This window comes from Alosa alosa, chromosome 16 (genome assembly GCF_017589495.1).
Source record: "Alosa alosa isolate M-15738 ecotype Scorff River chromosome 16, AALO_Geno_1.1, whole genome shotgun sequence".
In the NCBI taxonomy this organism is placed as follows: domain Eukaryota; kingdom Metazoa; phylum Chordata; class Actinopteri; order Clupeiformes; family Clupeidae; genus Alosa; species Alosa alosa.
Window position 1 is genome coordinate 22,274,305 of NC_063204.1, and position 20,494 is coordinate 22,294,798.

The following is a 20,494-nucleotide window of genomic DNA, read 5'->3' on the forward strand; positions in this document are numbered from 1 at the left end:
AAATATGATGGTCCAGTCTGGCATAGCATTTCACATATAATCCATATGTAACATAGTGTACTGTACTCGTTTAAAATGTGATGTATCTCCAACGAGGTCAACGGGGTAGGTCTAACAACGTCGAACTATACAACACACGGCGGATGAATACCGGAGAGAGCGAGAAGAGCAATGGACTTGAAGCTGAATTCAAATCCACGACGTTACAACCCACGTTACAACGGTTGAATGCAGGTAAGTGATGCTTGTCATTTAACGGTGTAATATTTAAATTGTTTAGAGATAACGTTACCAGTCCTAGACTGTTATTTTGCAGTCAAGCGAAGTGTCTCCAATCATTAAAAAGAGTCTGGCAAATACTAGATTTATCTACATTTGACCTTGTGGGAAATAAAAATGACTAACAGAATTATAACTTTGCGTTGACAGTTAACGTTAACTTAGATAATCAAATCTGCTATTGGAAATCATTTTGAGGTATTTTCATGAGGTAAATTCGAAGTGTCCTAGAAAGTGTAAAAGTTGACGTCAGATTACAAACTTAGTGCTATCTGAGATTTCTTTTTATCGTGACACTTGAATCCTGATAGCAACTGTGATGATGACCTCCCCTACCCCTAAAGGCAAACCTAAAGCTAAGTTTTTTTTGTTAGAAAGCTAGCTGCTAGCACTAGCAGTTTTTTTTTTGCTGTTAACGTTAAAGACTTTTCCTAGTAGCATTCTATGCTGCTGTGGTCACAAGCGGCAGTTTATTTATTTATTTTTTAAGCCAAAATATGTGCCATGTGAAATGAAACTGATTTTAAAAGTAGAGGAAATATCTCATTGGAGGTAGCTTCTACTGCAGGAAGACACAAAATTCCAGTTGTAGAAGCTAGATAGAAAATGAGAATGGGTGCTGTTCATGGCATCAAGCGACTTTGCCAGGACGCCATTTTATAACGTTAACATGCTTCATCACACCCTTTTCATTGCGAGCATTTATGTGTAGACCATTAAATAAATGACTTCAAAACGTTTTTATTTTTATTTATTTTTTAAGCCAAAATATGTGCCATGTGAAATGAAACTGATTTTAAAAGTTGAGGAAATATATCACTGGAGGTACTTGCAGGATGACAAAATTCCAGTCGTAGTGCTAGATAGAAAATGAGAACAGGTGCTATTAATGGCATTAGCGAGTTCGCCAGGACGCCATTTTATAACATTAACATGATTCATCATGCGCTTTTCATAGCTAGCATTTATGTGTAGACCATTAAAGAAATTACTTAAAACGTGCATTGTCAAGTGTGTTGGCATTGGTTGCATCTGATGACGGACGTCTGTTTTTTATGATTTTTTTTTTTTTAACCACCGTGGAACTTGAATCTCACAGCAGAAGCAACTAGTTTATTAGCTAACATTGGTAATACACGTGCTTGTAGGGTATTTGCTAAATACTAGCATACAGTAGATGATATATGTGAAGTCAAGTGAAATGAAATTAAATTAAACTGAATAAATAAATAAATAGAGTGCATGGAAAGTCATAGAGATTAGTCCAGTGTTACGTTAGACACCACAACTGATAGCCTGGAAAATCCAGACCCTAATAATCTAGAAACATTAAGGGTCAGGCAAAGAGCAATGTAATGGCCCAACTGGAGGGGAGGCAACAAGCATGCATTTAAAAATCTCACTGCACGCAATTGGATAACACTAGACCAGTGTTACTCATTGCACGGCTCGTCAAGCTATAATTGGTGGCTCGCATGGTAGCTTTGGCGAGATTTCGCCAAATTTGGTTTTACTCATTTTGAGTAGGCCTAAACTGTTCGCCAAAGGCCATCATCTCTGGCCCCAGCTTGATAGAAACAAAAGTAAGCTCTGATTTAGCCTGGTTTACTGCATGACTTCAACGAGGTGATCTTAAGTTTCGTTCTGCTTACCGTATCTCACTGCCACACCTTTGAAAGCAATCCGCTGCCCTGTTTACAAATGCTACAGCAGACTTAAACTGCCACCTTGTGGCGATAAGTTGTAATACATTTCATGCAGCTGTAAGAATTACAGAAAGCTCAAATGAAGTGGCCACTTCTAAATGGGACCCACTTTATGTGGTAACAGTCAATACATTTTTTCAAATGTGCTTCATAAACATACAATACAGCACTACAAAAACGCAAACATCTGAATTATACACCCAAATACAGTAATGAAGGTGAAAGGAAGTTATTAAGCCTTAATGGTGCTTCCTAAAGGGGGTATTGTCAAACCTGCTACTACTAAAAATACAGCATGAAGAAAGTCAAGGACATGCATGCCAGCTTCCGCTCATCCCAGTATTAAAGTAAATCTGGTCTTAAATGAAAATGTATTGGCTGTGTTATTTCATTTTTGTGGGATGTCCAATTTATATGTAGAAATGCACATTTGCAAAGGTGACTTAGTATGTTGTCGTAAAAGTGGCTCTCCTTTTCATTTTGCACTGCTAATGAGGCTCTTGTGAAAAAAATAGTGTGGATCACTGCACTAGACCATGTTTACTCTGAATGATTTCGGACTTTGACGCAATCAGATAACACTGCGACCAATGTGTACTGTCCTCCAACTTTGCAGTGCTATATCTTCATCAGTTTAGCTGGTCCCTGGAATGCATTGCTCTTTGCCAGAGTGTCTCGCAGAGACAATTCCATTGTGCTCTCGTGAGTACTCTGGATTTCCAGGGTACACAACTGATAGAATTCATCAAGTTTCAAAAGGGCTCTTGCATTTTAGTGGTGTCATTCTTTCATACCGTCCTAAAATAATAGCTTTTGAAAAGCCAGCCAATTGAAGATAAAACTTAAACAAATGGAGCATCCTGTGTGTGTGTGTGCATACATTGCTTATGTATGGTATGCATTAAGTATGGTATATCTTTTTTTGTTTGTTTGTTTTACAGGTATTGAAGTTCTTCAAAAAAAGTCAAGCTGAATGACGTGGCACTGCAAGTTTTGCAGGTTTGAAACTCACAATAGTAAGGCCATAGTTAGACATATTCATGAAAACCATGGGCGTGGGAGACGGGGCTTCAGTTGTGTCTATCCAGGTTGCTTGAGGGTTCTTCGTTCTAGTGTGGAATTTGCTTCACATTTAGAGAATCACAAAAAAGGAAATAGTGAAGTAGCACAGATTCGCTGTGAACTCTGTTCATATTCAGAACCAACCAACTTCAAAGAATATTTTATTCATTTGAAGAGACATTTAAGGCAGAGAGAAACTGTCAATTGCCTGTTTGTGGGATGCACATTTAAATCTAGGGTTCTGTCAACTTTTACTGCCCATACAAGTCGTTACCATCAGTCTACAGCATTCCAAAATTTCAGACCTGAGCTTGTTGTTAGGTGTAATAATCAACCCACAGCAAATGATCAGGATGACATAAGTGATTCAACATCATCATCATCAGTGGTGCTAGAACAGGACTCTTCTCCTAATCTCAAGTCTGTTCAGCGGCGAATTGCCTCCCTTTTCCTTCGATTGCAGGCAGTCCTCCACGTGTCCCAGTCAGCTATACAAGAAATTGTAGATGACTTGTTTGAAATTGGTGAATGTTCTGGTCAAGTAATTCAGCAGTCAATTGAAAATATTTTGACGGGACATGATTGTACCTCTGTGGAATCTTTAAAGTCATCATTAATTGAAGTATTCCAGAGTGCAGATCCACTTAGTTTTCTCTCAAGAGAAGGACCGTTGGGTACGGACTACAAGAGGCAGGCTTTTTTCAGACAGAACTTCTCAGTCATAGAACCTGTAGAGTATGTCTTGAGCACACAAGACAGGACCCATACTGTTGTCTATGTTTCAATTCTAAATGTACTCACTGAACTTTTGAAAAGAGAAGAGATACTGCAAGCATTGAACAGCCAAGTTGAACATTGTGGTGGTTACAGGTCATTTAGAGATGGTGACTACTTTAAGGGTAATCCGCTTCTCTCAGGTGAAGATGTAAGTCTATCCATAACATTGTATATTGATGACTTCGAAATTTGTAACCCGTTAGGCACATCAAGGAAAAAGCACAAGATCTGTGCTGTGTATTGGGTTGTAGCAAACCTTCCAGCAAGACATAGGTCAGCCTTGTCTTCGGTCTATCTAGCTTTACTTTGCAAGACTGATCATATCAGGAGTTATGGATACACCAGGGTTTTGGAGCCGCTCATTAAAGATCTTAAACATTTAGAAACAGTTGGCCTGTTTGTGGAGAGATTTGCTTGCAATGTAAAAGGGACAGTTTTGTATGTGGCTGCTGACAACTTGGCTGCACATGGATTAGGTGGATTTCAGGAGTCCTTTAATGTGGATAAGTTTTGTAGATTCTGTCTGGCTAGCCGTAAAGACATACAAACTTCTGACGTCACAAGTGGGAACTTTGTTTTAAGGTCTTGTGAGTCATTTGATGAAGCTGTGAAAGTGTTGAGTCATAGTGAGGCTGAATGTGTTGATGGCATCAAGCGAGACTGTCCTCTTAACCAGTTGACAGGTTTTCACACATGCCAAGGATTTCCACCTGATTTCCTACATGATGTACTAGAAGGCATTGTTCCTGTGGAACTAAGTCTTTTCCTTGGAGATTTGATTTCTAAGAGGTATTTTACATTCGATGAGCTGAACAAAGAAATAGAAACCTTTCCTTTCAAGCATTCAGATAAAACTAACCGTCCTCATAAAATTCCTATGACTTTTAGACGAAATGGAAGTATAGGTGGTAATGGCCATGAGAATTGGAGTCTTGTTCGATTCCTCCCCCTCATCATTGGTCATCATGTTCCAGAGGGTGACCAGACATGGGAATTAGTGCTTGAACTCAAAGACCTGGTCGAATTGTTGTCTCTCAGTGGTGGAAGACGAAGGGTTCAGCGAGGTGCTTGAGGTCGCTGAGCCCCCGCTATAACAAGCCAAGCCGCCGTTATTTTGCTGGATGTTGCCCTGCCTGCCTTACATGATAACGAGCCACCCACGCCCACAAGTTACTTTCGACAGCAATGTCAATGACATCAGTTTCACAACGGATATATGGAGTTCGACCTCAACCAAACAAGCATGTTGAGCCTCACGGCTCAGTGGATTGACGAACACTTCGAGATGAAGAGAGCCGTGTTACATGCCCAAGAATTCCCTGGCTCAAGATACAGGTAAGCCTGCCTATTTTTGGACAGATGCAAATTAAATAATAGTCAAGGCAAAAGGGAAAGTTGTGCATGATTGCTGGCTTGCATGTTCCTATAACACCTAGCACTACATATCTAATCTCGCGGTAGGCTAAATATAACTGTATCAGTAGTTATGGTCCTAATAGGGATTGCTAACAGTCGCCTTGCCAAACCAACTGAACAACAGAGAAAATCCGCGACTGTATGTTTTTTATTTTATTATTTTATTTACATAAGCCTACTAAGCAGACCACGAGATAGCTATGATATTTGGGCTGTGCTAATGAATGCAGGATTGTTTTGGGGTTTCTGTCTAGGCTAGCATCGCAGTAAGCATAAACGATAATACAGAACGGCAGAAGTTGGTTGGGGAAAAGGCATTATATCATGTGCCAGCTAGCTAACGTGTCTTTCATTAAATGTTTTTTTTTATCATTATTATTTTGTTCTAGGTACCGCCATAGCCAGTGCATTTGACTGCATGTTTACACAATGGAGAATCTGGAAAGAAATGTGCACGCCGCGTGCTCGGAGACAACGCATCTAAATATGGTGAAGGCGATGGAGGAGTGTGGTGTTAAAAGCCTGGGCTGTATGGCTCATCTGGGGCAGTTAGCTGTACACGATGCAGTACTAAGCCAGCTGCTGTTGTTGACTCTTTGGCTATAGCCAGAAAAATAGTCGGACATTTTAAAAGCTCCCCTCTTGGTACCTCTCGGCTGAGAGACATCCAGAGAGAGATGGGAATGAAGATCAAAATGCTACAACAGGACGTCCCAACGCGCTGGAATAGTACATTCATGATGATGACAACTCTCCTGGAACAGAAGCGCGCACTGGTTATGTAATGGGCTTACCACGGACTGCCTGTATCTCTCAACGCAAATCAGTGGAGTCTCATTGAGAAAATGACAACACTCCTGGCACCTTTTGAAGAGTTGACGAGAGATCAGCTCGCATACAGCTACAGCTGCTGGCGTGATCCCGTCTGTTGTGGCACTCAAAGCGTTTTTTCTGAACAAGACAGCTGAAACCGACAGTGGGGTCAAAACAACCAAGTCTGCACTGCTTGAAGCTGTGAACAAGAGATTCGAAACCAGTTTCTCTGAGCAATTATACTACTTGGCAACAATCCTGGACCCCAGATATAAAGATCGCTACTTTGACGCAGACCTCAAGCTAGTGGCAAAAAACAAGCTAGAGAAAGAAGTGGACAAGATGACCGCCTCAGCGACGACCAGCGCCAGAGCCACAGTTGGGCCTACACCAGTCGCAGAAGAAGCTGAGCCAGAAGAAGGTGAACCACAAGAAAAGAGGATGCGTACGCCAAGTGAAGGGCATTCGTTCCTGGACATGTTCGATGAAATTCTGGAGGAAAAGGAGCAGGATGAACAGGCAACAGGTCCAACGAGTGTGCAGGTAGGCTAGGTTTACTATACTATTTGAAGATGATCTTTTAATAGTCTTTTATTCAAATAAAGTATTTCATATTATAAGTATAACATTTCTTTGTGTCCAAGTAATTTCTAATCTAGTCTAATTTCATGAAAAACTGTGATCTATAGTTATTATTGAACTTGTAGACTTAAGAGTTTGGCCTCACAAGAAAAAAAGTTAATTGAATTAACAATTATTTTATTTCGTTTGGCGCCATGAATACAAATGTTGAATAATAATTTCCTGATGATTTGCCAGAGATGTATATTTATACACTTCTCAATTTTTCTTTTAGGTGCATGGTTACCTGAGTGAGCCCACTATCCCCAGAAATGTTAGCCCACTGCAGTACTGGCAAAGCAACATGACCCGCTTCCCTGCCCTCGCCCCAGTGGCACGCAAGTACCTCTCAGCTCCATGTACCAGTGTGGACAGCTTAACGCCTCTTCTCCGCAGCTTCAAATGTTGTCAGTGAAAAGAGAAATAGGATCGGTACAGAGAGAGCAGAAATGCTCCTGTTTGTTAAGCACAACATTCATCTGCTTCCAAAGCCCAGGAAGGTCAAGGGTTAGGCCTAGCCCTAACGTACTTGGCAGTTACAGTACTTAGTTACTATACTTACAATTCAAAAGACTGCAAAAGCCAGTGTTTGTTCATTCCAGTTGGTTCTGGCTCCGTTTTCTTTTTGCTAAGTGGCTGTGGCCATTTTAGGCCTACTAGTACTGTACCTTAAAGTTTTCCGTTGTCAACCCCATTTTTCACTGCAGAGTCTCTTTGCTATTTGCAATCTAAAATATCAGACCACAGACAGTTGCTTCAGACAGTTTTCCCTGATTATAAGTTGCGTCCCAAGCACCATTTCATCGAGCACTATCCCTATTTGATACAGAAGTTTGGACCTCTGATTGATTGTTGGACAATTAGATTCGAGGCCAAACATTCTTTTTTTAAGAGAGTTGTTCGTGATGCCAACAACTTTAAAAATGTCTTACTTACCCTGGCATCAAGGCATCAACTCATGCTGGCATATTTTTTTTGAAATGCCAAGTATCTTTAAACCTGAAATCGAGACCGGGAAGGTATCTGATGTGTGTTTGAACATTTTGGACAGTGGTGTCAGACAGGCAATCCTGAGTAAGGTTAGTGATGCTGCTACTGTGGGACTGACCCCCAGCGTCTTCCTAAATGGAATCAAGTATTCCAAAGGAATGATCCTCTCGTTTGGAAATACAAGTGGACTTCCAGACTTTGGCAGAATTTTGGAAATATGTGTTGTGCATAGTAGTCAGATTTATTTCATCACTGAACTTTTTTCGACGTACTATGTGGAGCATCTTCGGAGTTACCAAATTGTGGAGAAAATCTCTTTTGAACATCAGCTGGTGAAATTGGAGGATCTCAATGACTTCATGCCACTTGTGTCATACGTCGTTCAGGGCCGCATGTTAGTCACTCCCAGGACATTTTTGCTGAATTGAAGCTTCTGTAGGTGATATTTTTAATGTATTTTTGTTATTTAAAAATAACTGTTCTTATTGACAACTTTGACCCTTAGCAATTGCTTTACATAGGATTTGCCTCATGAATTTTATGAAGTGTAGGTGATGTAAATATATACGGTAAAGTATATACCGTATGGCATGGCAATTCATGTTTCCTATATTTTCTCTTTTTCAGGTAGACGTGATGCTGCTGAGAGTCATCATCTCAGAAAAAGAAATCAGGCGCCTCTCAATTGAGACTGTACCTCCAAGTATCAACGGGCTGTATGAAATTCTACAAACAACCCTTGGCCTGAGAAGGGGGTTTGTTCTTCAGTTCGCTGACCCGGAATTTGACAATGAATTATGTAATTTGACGGACATTGGGGATCTTCCCAAGGAGCGGGCCACTTTGAAAGTTATGTTTACAGATGACCCAGTCCCACCTGATTGTACTCTGGAGGTATACAGCCAGCCATCAGTGAGCAGTCAGCCGTCTGTGAGCAGGAGTCAAGGTTGGCCTGACCCTTTCCCTATTCCCCTATTTCCACATGATATAGAACTCCAGTTGGCTGAGGGAAATCGTCGTTACATAAGAGATGGATCTCTGATGACTGTGCTCAAAGGGTTTAAAAGTGTAATTTTAGAAATTCTAGCTGACAATATGTCCAAAATTACAGCGTATCCTGAAAAGAGGCACTACGAAATGGTTGCCAAGGCCCTTACAGAGAAACACCCATGCCTGAAGCAAGTAGGACAAGAGAAAGGATGGTTTGCCTGGTTCTATAGTTTAAGATTCAAATTTGGCAACTATCGGCATAAATTGGCTGAAGCAGGATGCCCAGAAGTGATCGTTAACAAAAGAAAAGGAAGTGGTGAAAAAGGGAAGCGTCTAAAGAAATCGAAGAAGGGGGAAATAAACTACTTACCTGATCCATCTGAAGGCGATTTAACTGAAAACGGAGAAGAGGAAAGAAATGCAATTGTGACGGAAATACAAAAAAGGGAACCCGACTGGAATATTCTTGATGACTTGATGGACAGAACCTTCTCTGTCCGTCGACAGGAAGTAGTTGGAGACCAGCCACTTATAGCAGATGTCCAAAACAGATGGCCAGCACTGTTTACCCAGAGACAGGTAATTGGTTACAGTTTTTGTGTTTCACCCTACATAAGAGAATTTCCTAAAGGTTGTATGAATAGATGATGCTGGAAAAATTAAAAAATAATGTCTGTGCTATATGCAACGTCTGCTGTATCTTGAGACTGTCCTGTGCCACTCTGCTATTGTTTCTCATCTCTGTAACATGCCACTTTCCTACAGTCTTGTCACTCTCCCATGCCATTTGGCTATTATTTTGTTTGCAGTAACAGCCAAAAAAAAAAAAAAATGGGTCGGTCGGTAGGTCAATATTTTTTTTTCAAGATTCAAAGTAAAAAAAAGTTCAATTTTGGTCATGGTGATTACGTAGGAATGAATTTACACAAATGTGCATATTGTGACGTAACTGACTGGGTCTTCAACCAGTGCCTTCAGGGCTTAATTCATTGCAAACCTCATTCTGATGTAGGTTATATAGACCAGCCTTTCTCAAACTTCTTTGACCTGAGGCCCGGTCATGGCAGACTTTTAAGTCATAGGGCTCATCTACATGTACCCAGAAAGAAGGCTACAATAGCTCTTGGCCACGTTATTTTGAAATTTGACTATACAATACTCAATGCTATACAGTGTACACAGTCTCTGCTCTGTTTCTAAGGAAGTTCCAAAAACAACATCGTTCTATTAAGTTTCGTTAAATAAATAAATAGCCTTCCAACAGGTTGAAGCGGAGCTTTGATACCAGCGTTATCGATTATTTGTGTCTCCCCAGGTCATGGCTGAGTTCAAGAGAATCGTCACAAAAAACCTCCTTGAATCTTACCTGGATGGGCTCGATGGCCTGGTTCAGCCACTTCTTGATGCGTACAAAGTTGCATCTGGAAAAAAACAGGCACTCAGAGACATTTTGGACAGCCTTGAAAAAGAAGTAAGGGGGAGGTGATGGTGAACATGTGTCTATTTCTTATGTGTCTTGTAATATTTTTGTCTCACTGCACCTTTTCTTGTCTCACAGGACTCGAACATGAGGATGAGGACTGCAGCCATACTGGGACTGCCACACTACATCTCTGAAGAGCCGTGTAATATCTTCAGGATGTGTGATGTAAGATAATATCATTTTTAAAAACAATTACAGTCAAGGTCAAAATCGTTACACCTCTTCATAAAATTGCACAAAGCCTTTATTTTTCTATGGAATTGAAATATACGCTCTAGCCATAGCTTTTGGTGTCCCTCAAAATGCTTTGGATCAATTGGGATGTAGTCATGAGTTCATCAATTGGCATGTGAACATTTGCTGAAAGACACAATCATCTTTCTCTGTGATCCTATGCACCTGAATAAGGTTCCCTATCCATAAAGCAGCTATACACCCCCTCAACATTATCCTCCAACCATGGCGGTAAGAGCATGATGCTAAGGGACTGTATTGCTGTTTTATGGATTGTTTTGCTTGACATTTTCTTGACTTTTTAATTAATGTTAAGATAACAGTATAATTGGCTCATTCACTCCCTCACTCTCCACCTCCAAGCTGGTGTGTGGTGAGCGTTCTGGCGCATAATGGCTGTCGTGCATCACCCAGGTGGGTGGTACACATTAGTGGTTAGTGAGGTTGCCCCTTCCCTGTGAAGTGTTTTGAGTGTTGAGAAAAGCGCTATATAAATTATGTGGTGTTGTTGCAATACTTTTGACTGCAATAGTCTTTAGAGGCGGTATTTTTGAGTTGAATTAGGGAAACCATGTATCATTTTAGTTGCGTTGAACCAATTAAATGCCTCTAGGTTTATTCTTTATTTAACAACTGTTTAAAGTGTGCAAATTTCAAGAAGGGAAGTAATTTCAGGTGCAACTGTATGTTCAGTGGATTTTCTACTGGAAATACTACTATCAACAAGTACAAGTTGGATCATTTTTGGAGAGGCCTTTGCTAGCAAATTCATCAAAGGAGTTATTTTGTCTTATAATATTGTGATAGATAATAATATCGTTCTAACTTTTCAAGGTACATCACGGTACAATGGCGGCTGCCATGCAGGGGATGGACGTCGGCCTGCTTATTGGATATGAAGGTGCTCATCAGAATGGATTCCCTTTGAACATCTTTAACGTGGCTATTGTCGTGGAGGAAACACCGGTCATGCACAATTTTGATGATGTGCCATCTGCCATGGCCATGCTGATGGGTGTCATATATTGTGTGAACTTAGAATACCCGAAAGCTATGAAGTATTCTTTTGAATTCATGCAGAGGGTCATCCTCAACATCCATCCAGAGGAGGCTTCTCCGAAGGTTAATGGTCTAAGAAACAAGCTTCTCAGGAACACTATATAAAGTATGTGCACCTCATTTTAAAACGATGCTATGTACACCATAGCTATACACTCTGTTTTATTATTTTATATGGAAACGCTGGTTTTGCTATAGAGGATCGCTGAGGGGAAGGTTGCTTTTATCTGTTTTGTAAACTTGCCCAGTACAGGGTTATTGTTAAGGTTAGAGTTTGGACACTTGTTGCCATCAGCGGTCATAATAACCCTAAATCTGAGGATTCGTTCATTCGAGGACAAAGTTTAGTCTGCTTTAGTGTGGTAGGTTGGGTTGGTCTGCACACACACGTTACAAACTGTTACCATTACTTGTTTTTACTACTAGTGTCCAGGTCAGAGGCTGTCAAGGTGACGTTTATGCATTTCCTGGTCAGCAGAGAGGAGCAGATCTACACTGCCAGCTGACCTTTGAACCAGTCTTTCCTCTCTCTGTTTGTCTCTCTCACACACGCACGCTCGCACACACACACACTCACTCACTCACTCACTCACTCACTCTCACACACACATTCTCTCTCACTGATGCACCCACGCTCGCTCACTTACTCACACTCACTCACTCACACACGCTTGCTCACTCACTCAAACTCTCACACGCACGCTCGCTCACACACACACACACACACACACTATCTCACACTCACACATTCTCTCACTCATGCATGCACGCACGCTCGCTCACTCACTCACACACACTCGCTCACTCACACTTACTCACACTTGCTCACTCACTCAAACATACTCACACACACACACACACACTTCTCTCTCACTCATGCACACACGCTCGCTCGCTCACTCTCTCTCACTTACTCACTCCCTCCCGTTGCCTGCTGTTGAATCAGGCAGGGTGAGTGATGTGAAGGCCTGCTACGTGCATGTACACACTTGCCCGTGTTGCTTCAGCTAGGGCATGGTATAATTAGGGCAACGTGTGTTTCTCCGCTTCTCAGAAAGTTAATTGTTTAAAAATTACAAAGTTAATGGTTTGAAAAATATGCTCCTTAGGAACACTGTATGTACACTACACCTTACCTCAGAAGCATTTTACACTCAGAAGCTCAGAAGGATGCATTTTATACATGTGTTACTTTTAAACATGTGTGTTACTTAAATATGATGTGTATGCTGTCCTGTGTTATATGTACTGATTGTCTAACTAAATACATGGTTTTACTGTATTTAGTGGTTTAATCTTGACTAAAACTAAAGTAATAAGTTTAAAAGAATTCATATTTGTATATAATATTAACTTGAGAAGTTACGTTAAATTTGCTTATTGTACAGGAACACTGTATGTACGCCTCACCTCAGAAGCATGCATTTTACTCTTATACATGTGTTTTTACTTTTAAACATGTGTTTTACTTAAATATGATGTGTATTCTGTCCTGTGTTATATGTAATAATTGTGTAACTGAATAAATGGTTTTACTTAAAGTGGTTTATTTATACTTGACTATAACTAAAGTAATAAGTTAAAAGAATTCATATTTTTATATAATATTAACTTGAGAAGTTATGTGAAAAGCTTAATTGAACTTACATGCATATGTTAAATTTGCTTATTAATATTAGTCAGCACAATGCATTTAATGAGTCATATTTTTTTTACACTTAATTTGTCAAGTTGAGACAACATACATAATTAAGTTGGATCAACTTAACACAACTTAAATCAATGAGTTGAAATGACTTACAAATCTAATTCAATTGTACTACTGTATAAATTTAAGACAACAAATATATTTAAGTTGTATCAACTTAACTCAACTTAAACAATGAGTTGAAATAATTTGCAAATCTAAGTCAATTGTACTTATCATTTTGAGGCAGCAGAGTAACTTAAATGTTAAGTTGAATCAAGCTGTTATTTTTACAGTGCTACTTTAATCTCGGCGTGTCGACTTTAAAGTCGACATGCTGACATAAACTTCGCAATAGGCCCTACTGTTTAAACATCAGTTTAAGCTATGTAGCTTACACTAATACACAATATTTTACATGAAAAATGGGCTTCAAATAGGTGTTATTTCAGATAGATTGCAGATATTCAGATAGATTGCGCCTTGTCTGTTAACTATCATTGCCGTCATCGTGAAGTGCTGTCTCCATGGTTATGGAAATACTATGCCGTTTAGGCTAAATAGCTAGAAAAATATATGTATCCAATGATATAATGTTTCTATACAAAATGTTATTTCACTCTGTTTTACGTGGTTAAGGCTACTGCACATCAAATAACTGCCCTTCATGACCCATCAAGTCACTCTCCATAGGATAACATGGCAAAACTCATTTTTTCTAAAACTGCTTTTCCATGTCTCACCTGCAATAATATTAGCCTATAGGAGGCTAGAAACACAGGTATAGCCTAAGCATATATACTATTTTGATCCCGTGAGAGAATATGTGTGCATGCACTTCATTTATGCACTTTGTGTGCATATGTGCAAGTAGGCTACTAGCCTACATGGGGTGGTCGGGAGGACAGCTTCATTCGTCCCTCCATAGACATTCAGCAATGGGCTGTTTTGCATCCATTACAAACAAGCAACGTGAAAGTCTAGGATTGGGGAGAGCGCCTAGCATGCCTCTAGTGCATAAGCATGAAGTTGAACATTTAGATGCAACAACTAAATGTTTAGAACAACACTTTAATAATAGGCCTATAAATAAATAAACCGCTATGACGTTTAGGCTACTTTTGACCATCGCATTTATCGCCTGTAACTCCGTGATAAGGACCTAACAGCAAAGTATTTGGCTGAGCAACGTAGGTTAATATGTTCTATGTCTTGTCCACATGATATAGGCCTATGTCTAATCATTGTTGCACTCGAACACTCTGAATCATTGTTGCACTTGTTGCATTGTTTCATTCGTCCACCCTTTCAATCGTCCCGAGCGGTCGTTCTCTCTCCAAACTAACTTTATTCTCAACATGTTGAGTTTAAAGTCGACACGTCGAGATTAAAGTCGACATAATATTTCAACTTTATTCTCGAAATGTTGAGTTTAATGTCGACATGGCGACATTAAAGTCTATACGTCAAGATTAAAGTCGATATTACATTTCAACTTTATTCTCGAAATGTCGAGTTTAATGTTGACATGGCGACTTTAAAGTCGACATGTTGAGTTTAATCTCGTCATGGCAAAAATATTTTTTTCCTTCATGTGTGGCCCTAATACTCCGTCGTAAATGGGTCAGGAGATCTCTTTTTAGATTTTTTTTGTGGCCCGTTGCTATAAACACATCTTTTACTTTCTGGAAATGGTAGCTAGTTATCAGAAATCACGAGGCCATCTGATTTGCGTCATCCTCGTCATGGTTTTTCTTGAAAACGAAAGTGGCTTCGGTTATGTCTTCGTGCCTATTTACCTCGCTAAACTGAAACTGTTTCGGACAGTGGCCATGCGCACAGGAGAAGCAGAACAACCGCTCATTTTGTAGGCTAGTTAGAAACGAAACATGTCTTACTGTAAAACAAACTGCGTTGAAAAGCCTGTTGCAGCTGCCTTTAAGATACTTGGGCGTTGCATCGGTAAATATCCTTGGTTGTTTTTAATTCTTCCTCTGGTGATATCGGGCGCACTCGGAGGAGGATTTTACTTTCTCCATCAGAGACAAGTACATGACATCGAGGACCAGTTCACGCCACTAAACGGCCCAGCGAAAGAGGAAAGGGCGTTTGTCAAACAACATTTTCCTACGGGCAAAGATTTCTCCCGCTTAAGGCTCTACACCGAGGGCGTGTATGCGTCCTTTATTCTAGTGAAGAAACCTAATATACTCACTGTAAAGGCGTTTCAAGAAATAATTACACTAGACGAGAGAGTGAAAAGTCTCAAGACTAGTAAAAATAATACATTTGAAAACCTGTGTGCTAAGAAGAAAAACAAATGTGTGTCTAATGCCGTTTTAGATATTGTAACGTATGATGCTAGCAACATTGAAAATATGACTATATATTACCCATTTCATGGAAAAACATTTTTGGGAACAGTTATTGGCGGTGTTAAATATAGACCAGAAACTAAGGAAATTCAGAGCGCCGATGCGATACGAATGTTCTACTACTTAGAAGAAGACCTTGGAAATGAAACGGATGCCTGGCTGAGTTTGTTTATTCAGACTTTCTTATCGGAGACAACATATGCTGAATGGGTAAGAAGATCATGTGTGCAGTCTTGTTGCATGTGAGATAGTTGAAATACGTATTAAACCATAACAGAACCCGGAAGGACCCGTTAGCCCTTCCCTTCATAAGAGGCGCTTTAGGGCTTGAGTCTTTAATGAAAGGTTCAATTTTCGTCTTTAAAAAAAAAAAAAAAAGATATGCTTTGATTTTTTTTCAGGTAGTAGATTATTAACTATATACAAACTGATAAATTTGCCACACACACAACAATGTTAATACTGACTTAATGAACTGCCAATACAATTATTTGGGAGACCATGTATTGCATTAGGCCTACTTAAGTTTACACCCATGACATTGATATTTTATTTACACCCATGACATCTTAACACGAAAAGTAGGTCAATAGGCTTAATGCCTTAGAGGAGTCATATCATCATTAATTTGTTGGGTATTTTAATGACATCTCCAAGAGCGGTAAAGGTGAAGTTACATCATTCACACAGATGAAATCAAGAATCACTCATTTGTATCTGACTAAAGGCAAAAAGCCCAAAAACTATAGGCCTACTTCAAAAAAATCAGAATTTTAAAAGGATCATTCCTATTTTGTAATATTGAAGAAGTGAGAAAATAAATGATAGCAAGTAAGTTCATTGGTCATTTGTGGAGATGGTATTCTCTGTAAAAGGGTTTATCCTATATGCTTTTTAAATATAGTTTCCTGCGAATATGAATAAATTCCTGTAAATTAATCCATTTGATAATAGAGTATGTGTCTGTGTTTTTGCAGGGCTCTGTATCCATTTTCACATCATTGTCAAGAGAAGAAGAGCTGAAAAAGAATAGCAAAAGTGTGACCCCCTTGTTTTCCATCACATATTTTTTGGCCATCAACATATCAATTATTTCTTGCCTAAGGTATGTAATCTTTGACATGCTTACAATGGTTGAATTCCCATTGTATGGCAGATGATATCAAGTGACGGTGGTAACGTGTCTGTGTGGTAACTACTGTCGTCTGTATCCAGGTTGGACTGTGTGAGGAACAAAGTATCTGTGGCCATCTTTGGGGTGTTTTCTGCAGGACTGTCTGTGCTGTCCAGTTTCGGCCTGCTTCTGTATTGTGGGATGCCGTTTGCAATGACTGTGGCAACCTCTCCCTTTCTGATTCTTGGTAAGGCTCACTTTGTAAAACTTGACACATGTTGGGACATTGCACATGATTCCCTGTTTAGATGTACATCTCAGTCAATGACACAATTCAAACGTGCAATTTAAAGCTAGTGATTCTCTTGTCGCACATTAACTTTTAACAGGCTAATCTAAAATCCAAATGTACTGTACTCCCAAACTGATCTACATAGTTTATTATTGCTATTCTCCTTAATGTAGTCTGACCCATTTTTAGGGCCCAAGCACCGATGGTGCGCAGGGTCAGGACGGCCTTGCGCACCGAGATGTGCGAAGCCCTATTGTTTTTGTAAGGATTCTTTTTCTTCCCTTTTTTTGGGACCTTACTTTGCCTTTTTTGAGGTGGTTCCCATGGTCGGTACACACGTCAGTCGTTGCACCGGCTACTTAGGAACAAAGGCTTGGCCCAGCATGGCCCAGGGACTCGCGCCCCTTTATGTGACTCATCCCGTGGTTGGCATATACTTTCAGCTACACACACCAAATTTGGCAGGTGGTGTATCTCCCCAAGATGAACAACTTTCATATGTACAATGCATTAGCCACTGCCAACAGTAAGTGAAGTATTTGGGATTTTGTGCGCACTAACACATGAAATGAGGCTTGGCTCCGGGCGTGGCTCATGAACTCCATAGCGCCCCCTTATGTCACTGTGACTTAGGGTTGGCATATAGTGTCAGCTACACACACCAAATTTGGTAGGTGTATGTACCTCCCCAAAACAAACAACTGTTGTATATACATGGCATTAGCCACGCCCACAGGACGTGAGGTAATTGAGATTTTGTGCGTTTTGGACATTATTTTAATTAGCCTAATTTCACAGACCTGTTGAAGGGACATTTTCCTGCACTTTTTTCCTATAGGGTGCATCTGCAAACCTCTGCTGGCCCGAATACAATGCTAACTAAGTTAACAAACTAAGGTACTCAAAATAGACTAGCAATCTAAAAAATGCGTCATGAAGAGGGAAAACCATATATAAGTCACATTTATTTAGAAATTTATTTCACGAAATCCAAGACCAAGAACAGATATTTAATCTTGAAAGGCAAGTTATTCAACTACACAAAGTAGCACACAGAACAATAGGCTCAATAGGTGTCCGGTAGGTATGTTCGTAACACAGTTATTCAGCTACTGAACGTCACCTAGGGCTGGGACGGTATGGATGTTTTCTTACCACGGTCGGTAAGCAGGAAATTACCGCGGTTTCGCGGTACAGGGCCTACCCTCCCATCCCCCCACCCAAAAAAAAAAAAATGTATTATGGATTATGAATTTTGTGCCCCCATCAGCCATCACAGCCAATTAAACTTTAGACAGCCGCAGCAACTTCAAAGTCCACTGGGCCAAATGCTTCAGACATGAAAGAAACTAGGTGTACCTAGTACAAAATATGACCGCCGCCCAGTCCAGCACATTTTGTCCACAAAAATAAGTCACGCTGAAAGGCATATATGATTCTAACTGTCTCACTGAATTGCATTGTGCACACTCAATTCTCAATGGTATCTGCTACACAACAAGTACCAAAACATGATTAGTTCATAGATTTCACATGTAAAATACATTTTATACAACCCCACCCCCATCTTGCCTGTTCATAATTCTGAGAAATTCTTGAATTGTGTGCATGTGTGCGTGTACATGTTTATGTTTATGTGTGTGTGGGTGGGTGGGTGTGTGTGTGTGCGTGCATGTGCTTGTGTGTGTGCCTGCGTATGTGCCTGTGTGTGTGCATGTGCATGCATGCGTACATATGTCTACTGTGTCATACGTATGATTACTGTGAATGTATGTGTGTGCGTGTGTATCTGTTTATGCACATGTGTGCATATGGAATGGGACATGACCCCTGGAGGCAAACATACGCAAAAATTGGTCATCCTAGGCCCTACGGTTCTCAAGATATTCACAGAAAACTCTGTTGGTGTACGGTCACTAAATGTACACATAAATTATTTTATTGTATGGCCCCCCATGAATGAAAGTTCACGATAGGGCTGGGCGATAAAACGATAGCGATATGTATCGCAATAGACATGTAATCGATTGTTACGCCCGGCTCATGGCACAACACAAAAGAGGCTGACAACAGATTCCAATTATAATAAATTATATTTATTTAAAGTGATCTAGAATGAATGGATATGTCTAGGGGGTGAAAAATTAAGTGTATGGATGCGTGTTGTCATATGTAAGTGAGTAGCAGTGGTTTGCAGTGCGTGTGTCAAAAATGTGTCTGAACGATGGGAGAGAGAAACAAGGGATGGCGATGATGTATAGATAGGCCTACACCGGCGCCAGGTGAGGCCAATCTCCCTTAATTAAGTCTCCCCACTGCAAGCCGGCAACCTGCCCGTGTGGCCACCACGGAAAACGGCACGGAAAACGGCAGACGGCCCGTAGGGGGGAGCAGAGGGGCGTCACACCTCCTTCCCCAAAAAGGTTTCCACCCAGGAAACCTAGGGAAACATCAAGACACAATATCAAACCAAACAACATTAATAAACAAACAAAAAAGAACCCTCTGTGACCCCATTCCATCTCTGGATCGTCCCAACACCCGGGCCCTTGGACACTAGGAAGACAAAAGAGAATAGGTCACAAGCAACAAACATGCTTATGTTCGAGAAAGAGCATCCGCAATTACATTTTCAACACCCTTAATGTGCTGGATCTGCAAGGGGTATGGCTGGAGGATTAAGCTCCACCGCATAATCCGCTGATTTGAATTTCGCATCCTGTCTATAAATACCAAAGGGTTATGGTCAGTGTGAACAATTATAGGACTGGGAGCGGAGCTCAAATAAACCTCGAAGAACTGGACAGCAAGGATAAGTGCCAGTGCCTCCTTTTCCACCGTAGCATAAGCCATTTGGTGGTGCAAGAACTTTTTAGAAAAATAGCATACTGGATGCTCAACACCACTCGGGCTGGTCTGTAATAGGACGGCACCAACCCCATAATCACTGGCATCGACAACTAATTGGAAAGGCTTGCCAAATCTGGGAGCAGCCAGAATCGGTGCGCTAGAGAGGAGAGCCTTAGCAGCCTCAAAGGCCTGCTGAGAGGCCTCAGTCCACAGAAAAGGAACTTTGGCACTCAGGAGGTTTGTCAAGGCTGTAACAACTGTAGCAAAGTTTTGGCAGAACCCCCTATAGTACCCTACCATCCCAAGGAATCGCCGCAACTCACGCCGATTACAAGGGATGGGAAAATTACAAATGGCTTCAACCTTTGCGTCAACAGGTCGAACTTGGCCACGACCAACCACCTTCCCAAGGTAAGTAACTGTTGCTTTTCCGAACTCACACCTGGCCAGATTCACAGTAAGGCTGGCCCCAGAGAGACGCTGGAAAAGTTCTCGGATTTTAGCTAGATGTTGCAGCCAGGTGGCGCTAAACACCACCACATCATCCAAATATGCCTTGCACTCAGTCATTCCTGCCAGGACATGATTGACAAGGCTGCTGAAAGCAGCAGGCGCGTTGCGAACTCAAATGGCATAACTTTGTACTGCAGGAAGTTATCGAGGTCCGCGAAGGCAGACAACTCCCTAGCACGGTGTGTTAAGGGCACTTGCCAATAACCCTTCAAGAGGTCAAATTTGCTGACAAA

The 20,494-nt window shown here is 40.7% G+C and overlaps 3 protein-coding genes and 1 long non-coding RNA gene across 10 annotated transcripts in view; 3 read left to right on the plus strand and 1 right to left on the minus strand.

Annotated features, from left to right (window-relative positions):
* Positions 1 to 12,019, plus strand: LOC125309175. Of its 7 annotated transcripts, none has more exons than XM_048265900.1 (6): positions 1 to 234; positions 2,927 to 3,001; positions 8,292 to 9,233; positions 9,970 to 10,125; positions 10,213 to 10,302; positions 11,206 to 12,019. In XM_048265900.1, exons 3-6 carry the CDS (start codon positions 8,301 to 8,303, stop codon positions 11,533 to 11,535), a joined length of 1,509 nt encoding a protein of 502 aa, XP_048121857.1. In that variant the 5' UTR covers positions 1 to 234; positions 2,927 to 3,001; positions 8,292 to 8,300; the 3' UTR covers positions 11,536 to 12,019. The 7 variants fall into 7 exon arrangements, with proteins under 7 accessions (XP_048121857.1, XP_048121856.1, XP_048121859.1 ...); XM_048265899.1 differs by having other exon boundaries at positions 2,927 to 2,984; XM_048265904.1 differs by lacking the exons at positions 1 to 234; positions 2,927 to 3,001 and adding an exon at positions 7,362 to 8,099 and having other exon boundaries at positions 11,206 to 11,536; positions 11,857 to 12,019.
* LOC125309146 (zinc finger BED domain-containing protein RICESLEEPER 3-like) lies at positions 5,670 to 7,089 on the plus strand. The gene is made up of 3 exons (XM_048265877.1): positions 5,670 to 5,769; positions 6,184 to 6,596; positions 6,910 to 7,089. Exons 1-3 carry the CDS (start codon positions 5,670 to 5,672, stop codon positions 7,087 to 7,089), a joined length of 693 nt encoding a protein of 230 aa, XP_048121834.1.
* On the minus strand, positions 8,966 to 15,194 carry LOC125309182. The gene is made up of 4 exons (XR_007196083.1): positions 15,016 to 15,194; positions 10,196 to 10,286; positions 10,021 to 10,075; positions 8,966 to 9,048 (listed from the first exon to the last, which is right to left on the minus strand). It is a non-coding gene; the product is annotated as an uncharacterized LOC125309182 (long non-coding RNA).
* The window catches only part of LOC125309172 (patched domain-containing protein 3-like), a 27,652-nt gene continuing 22,071 nt past the window's right edge, over positions 14,914 to 20,494 (plus strand). Inside the window, exons 1-3 of the mRNA XM_048265896.1 lie at positions 14,914 to 15,702; positions 16,470 to 16,597; positions 16,708 to 16,853. Coding sequence (XP_048121853.1) covers positions 15,007 to 15,702; positions 16,470 to 16,597; positions 16,708 to 16,853 — 970 coding nt within the window. The 5' untranslated portion in view covers positions 14,914 to 15,006. The remainder of the gene's footprint in view (positions 15,703 to 16,469; positions 16,598 to 16,707; positions 16,854 to 20,494) is intronic.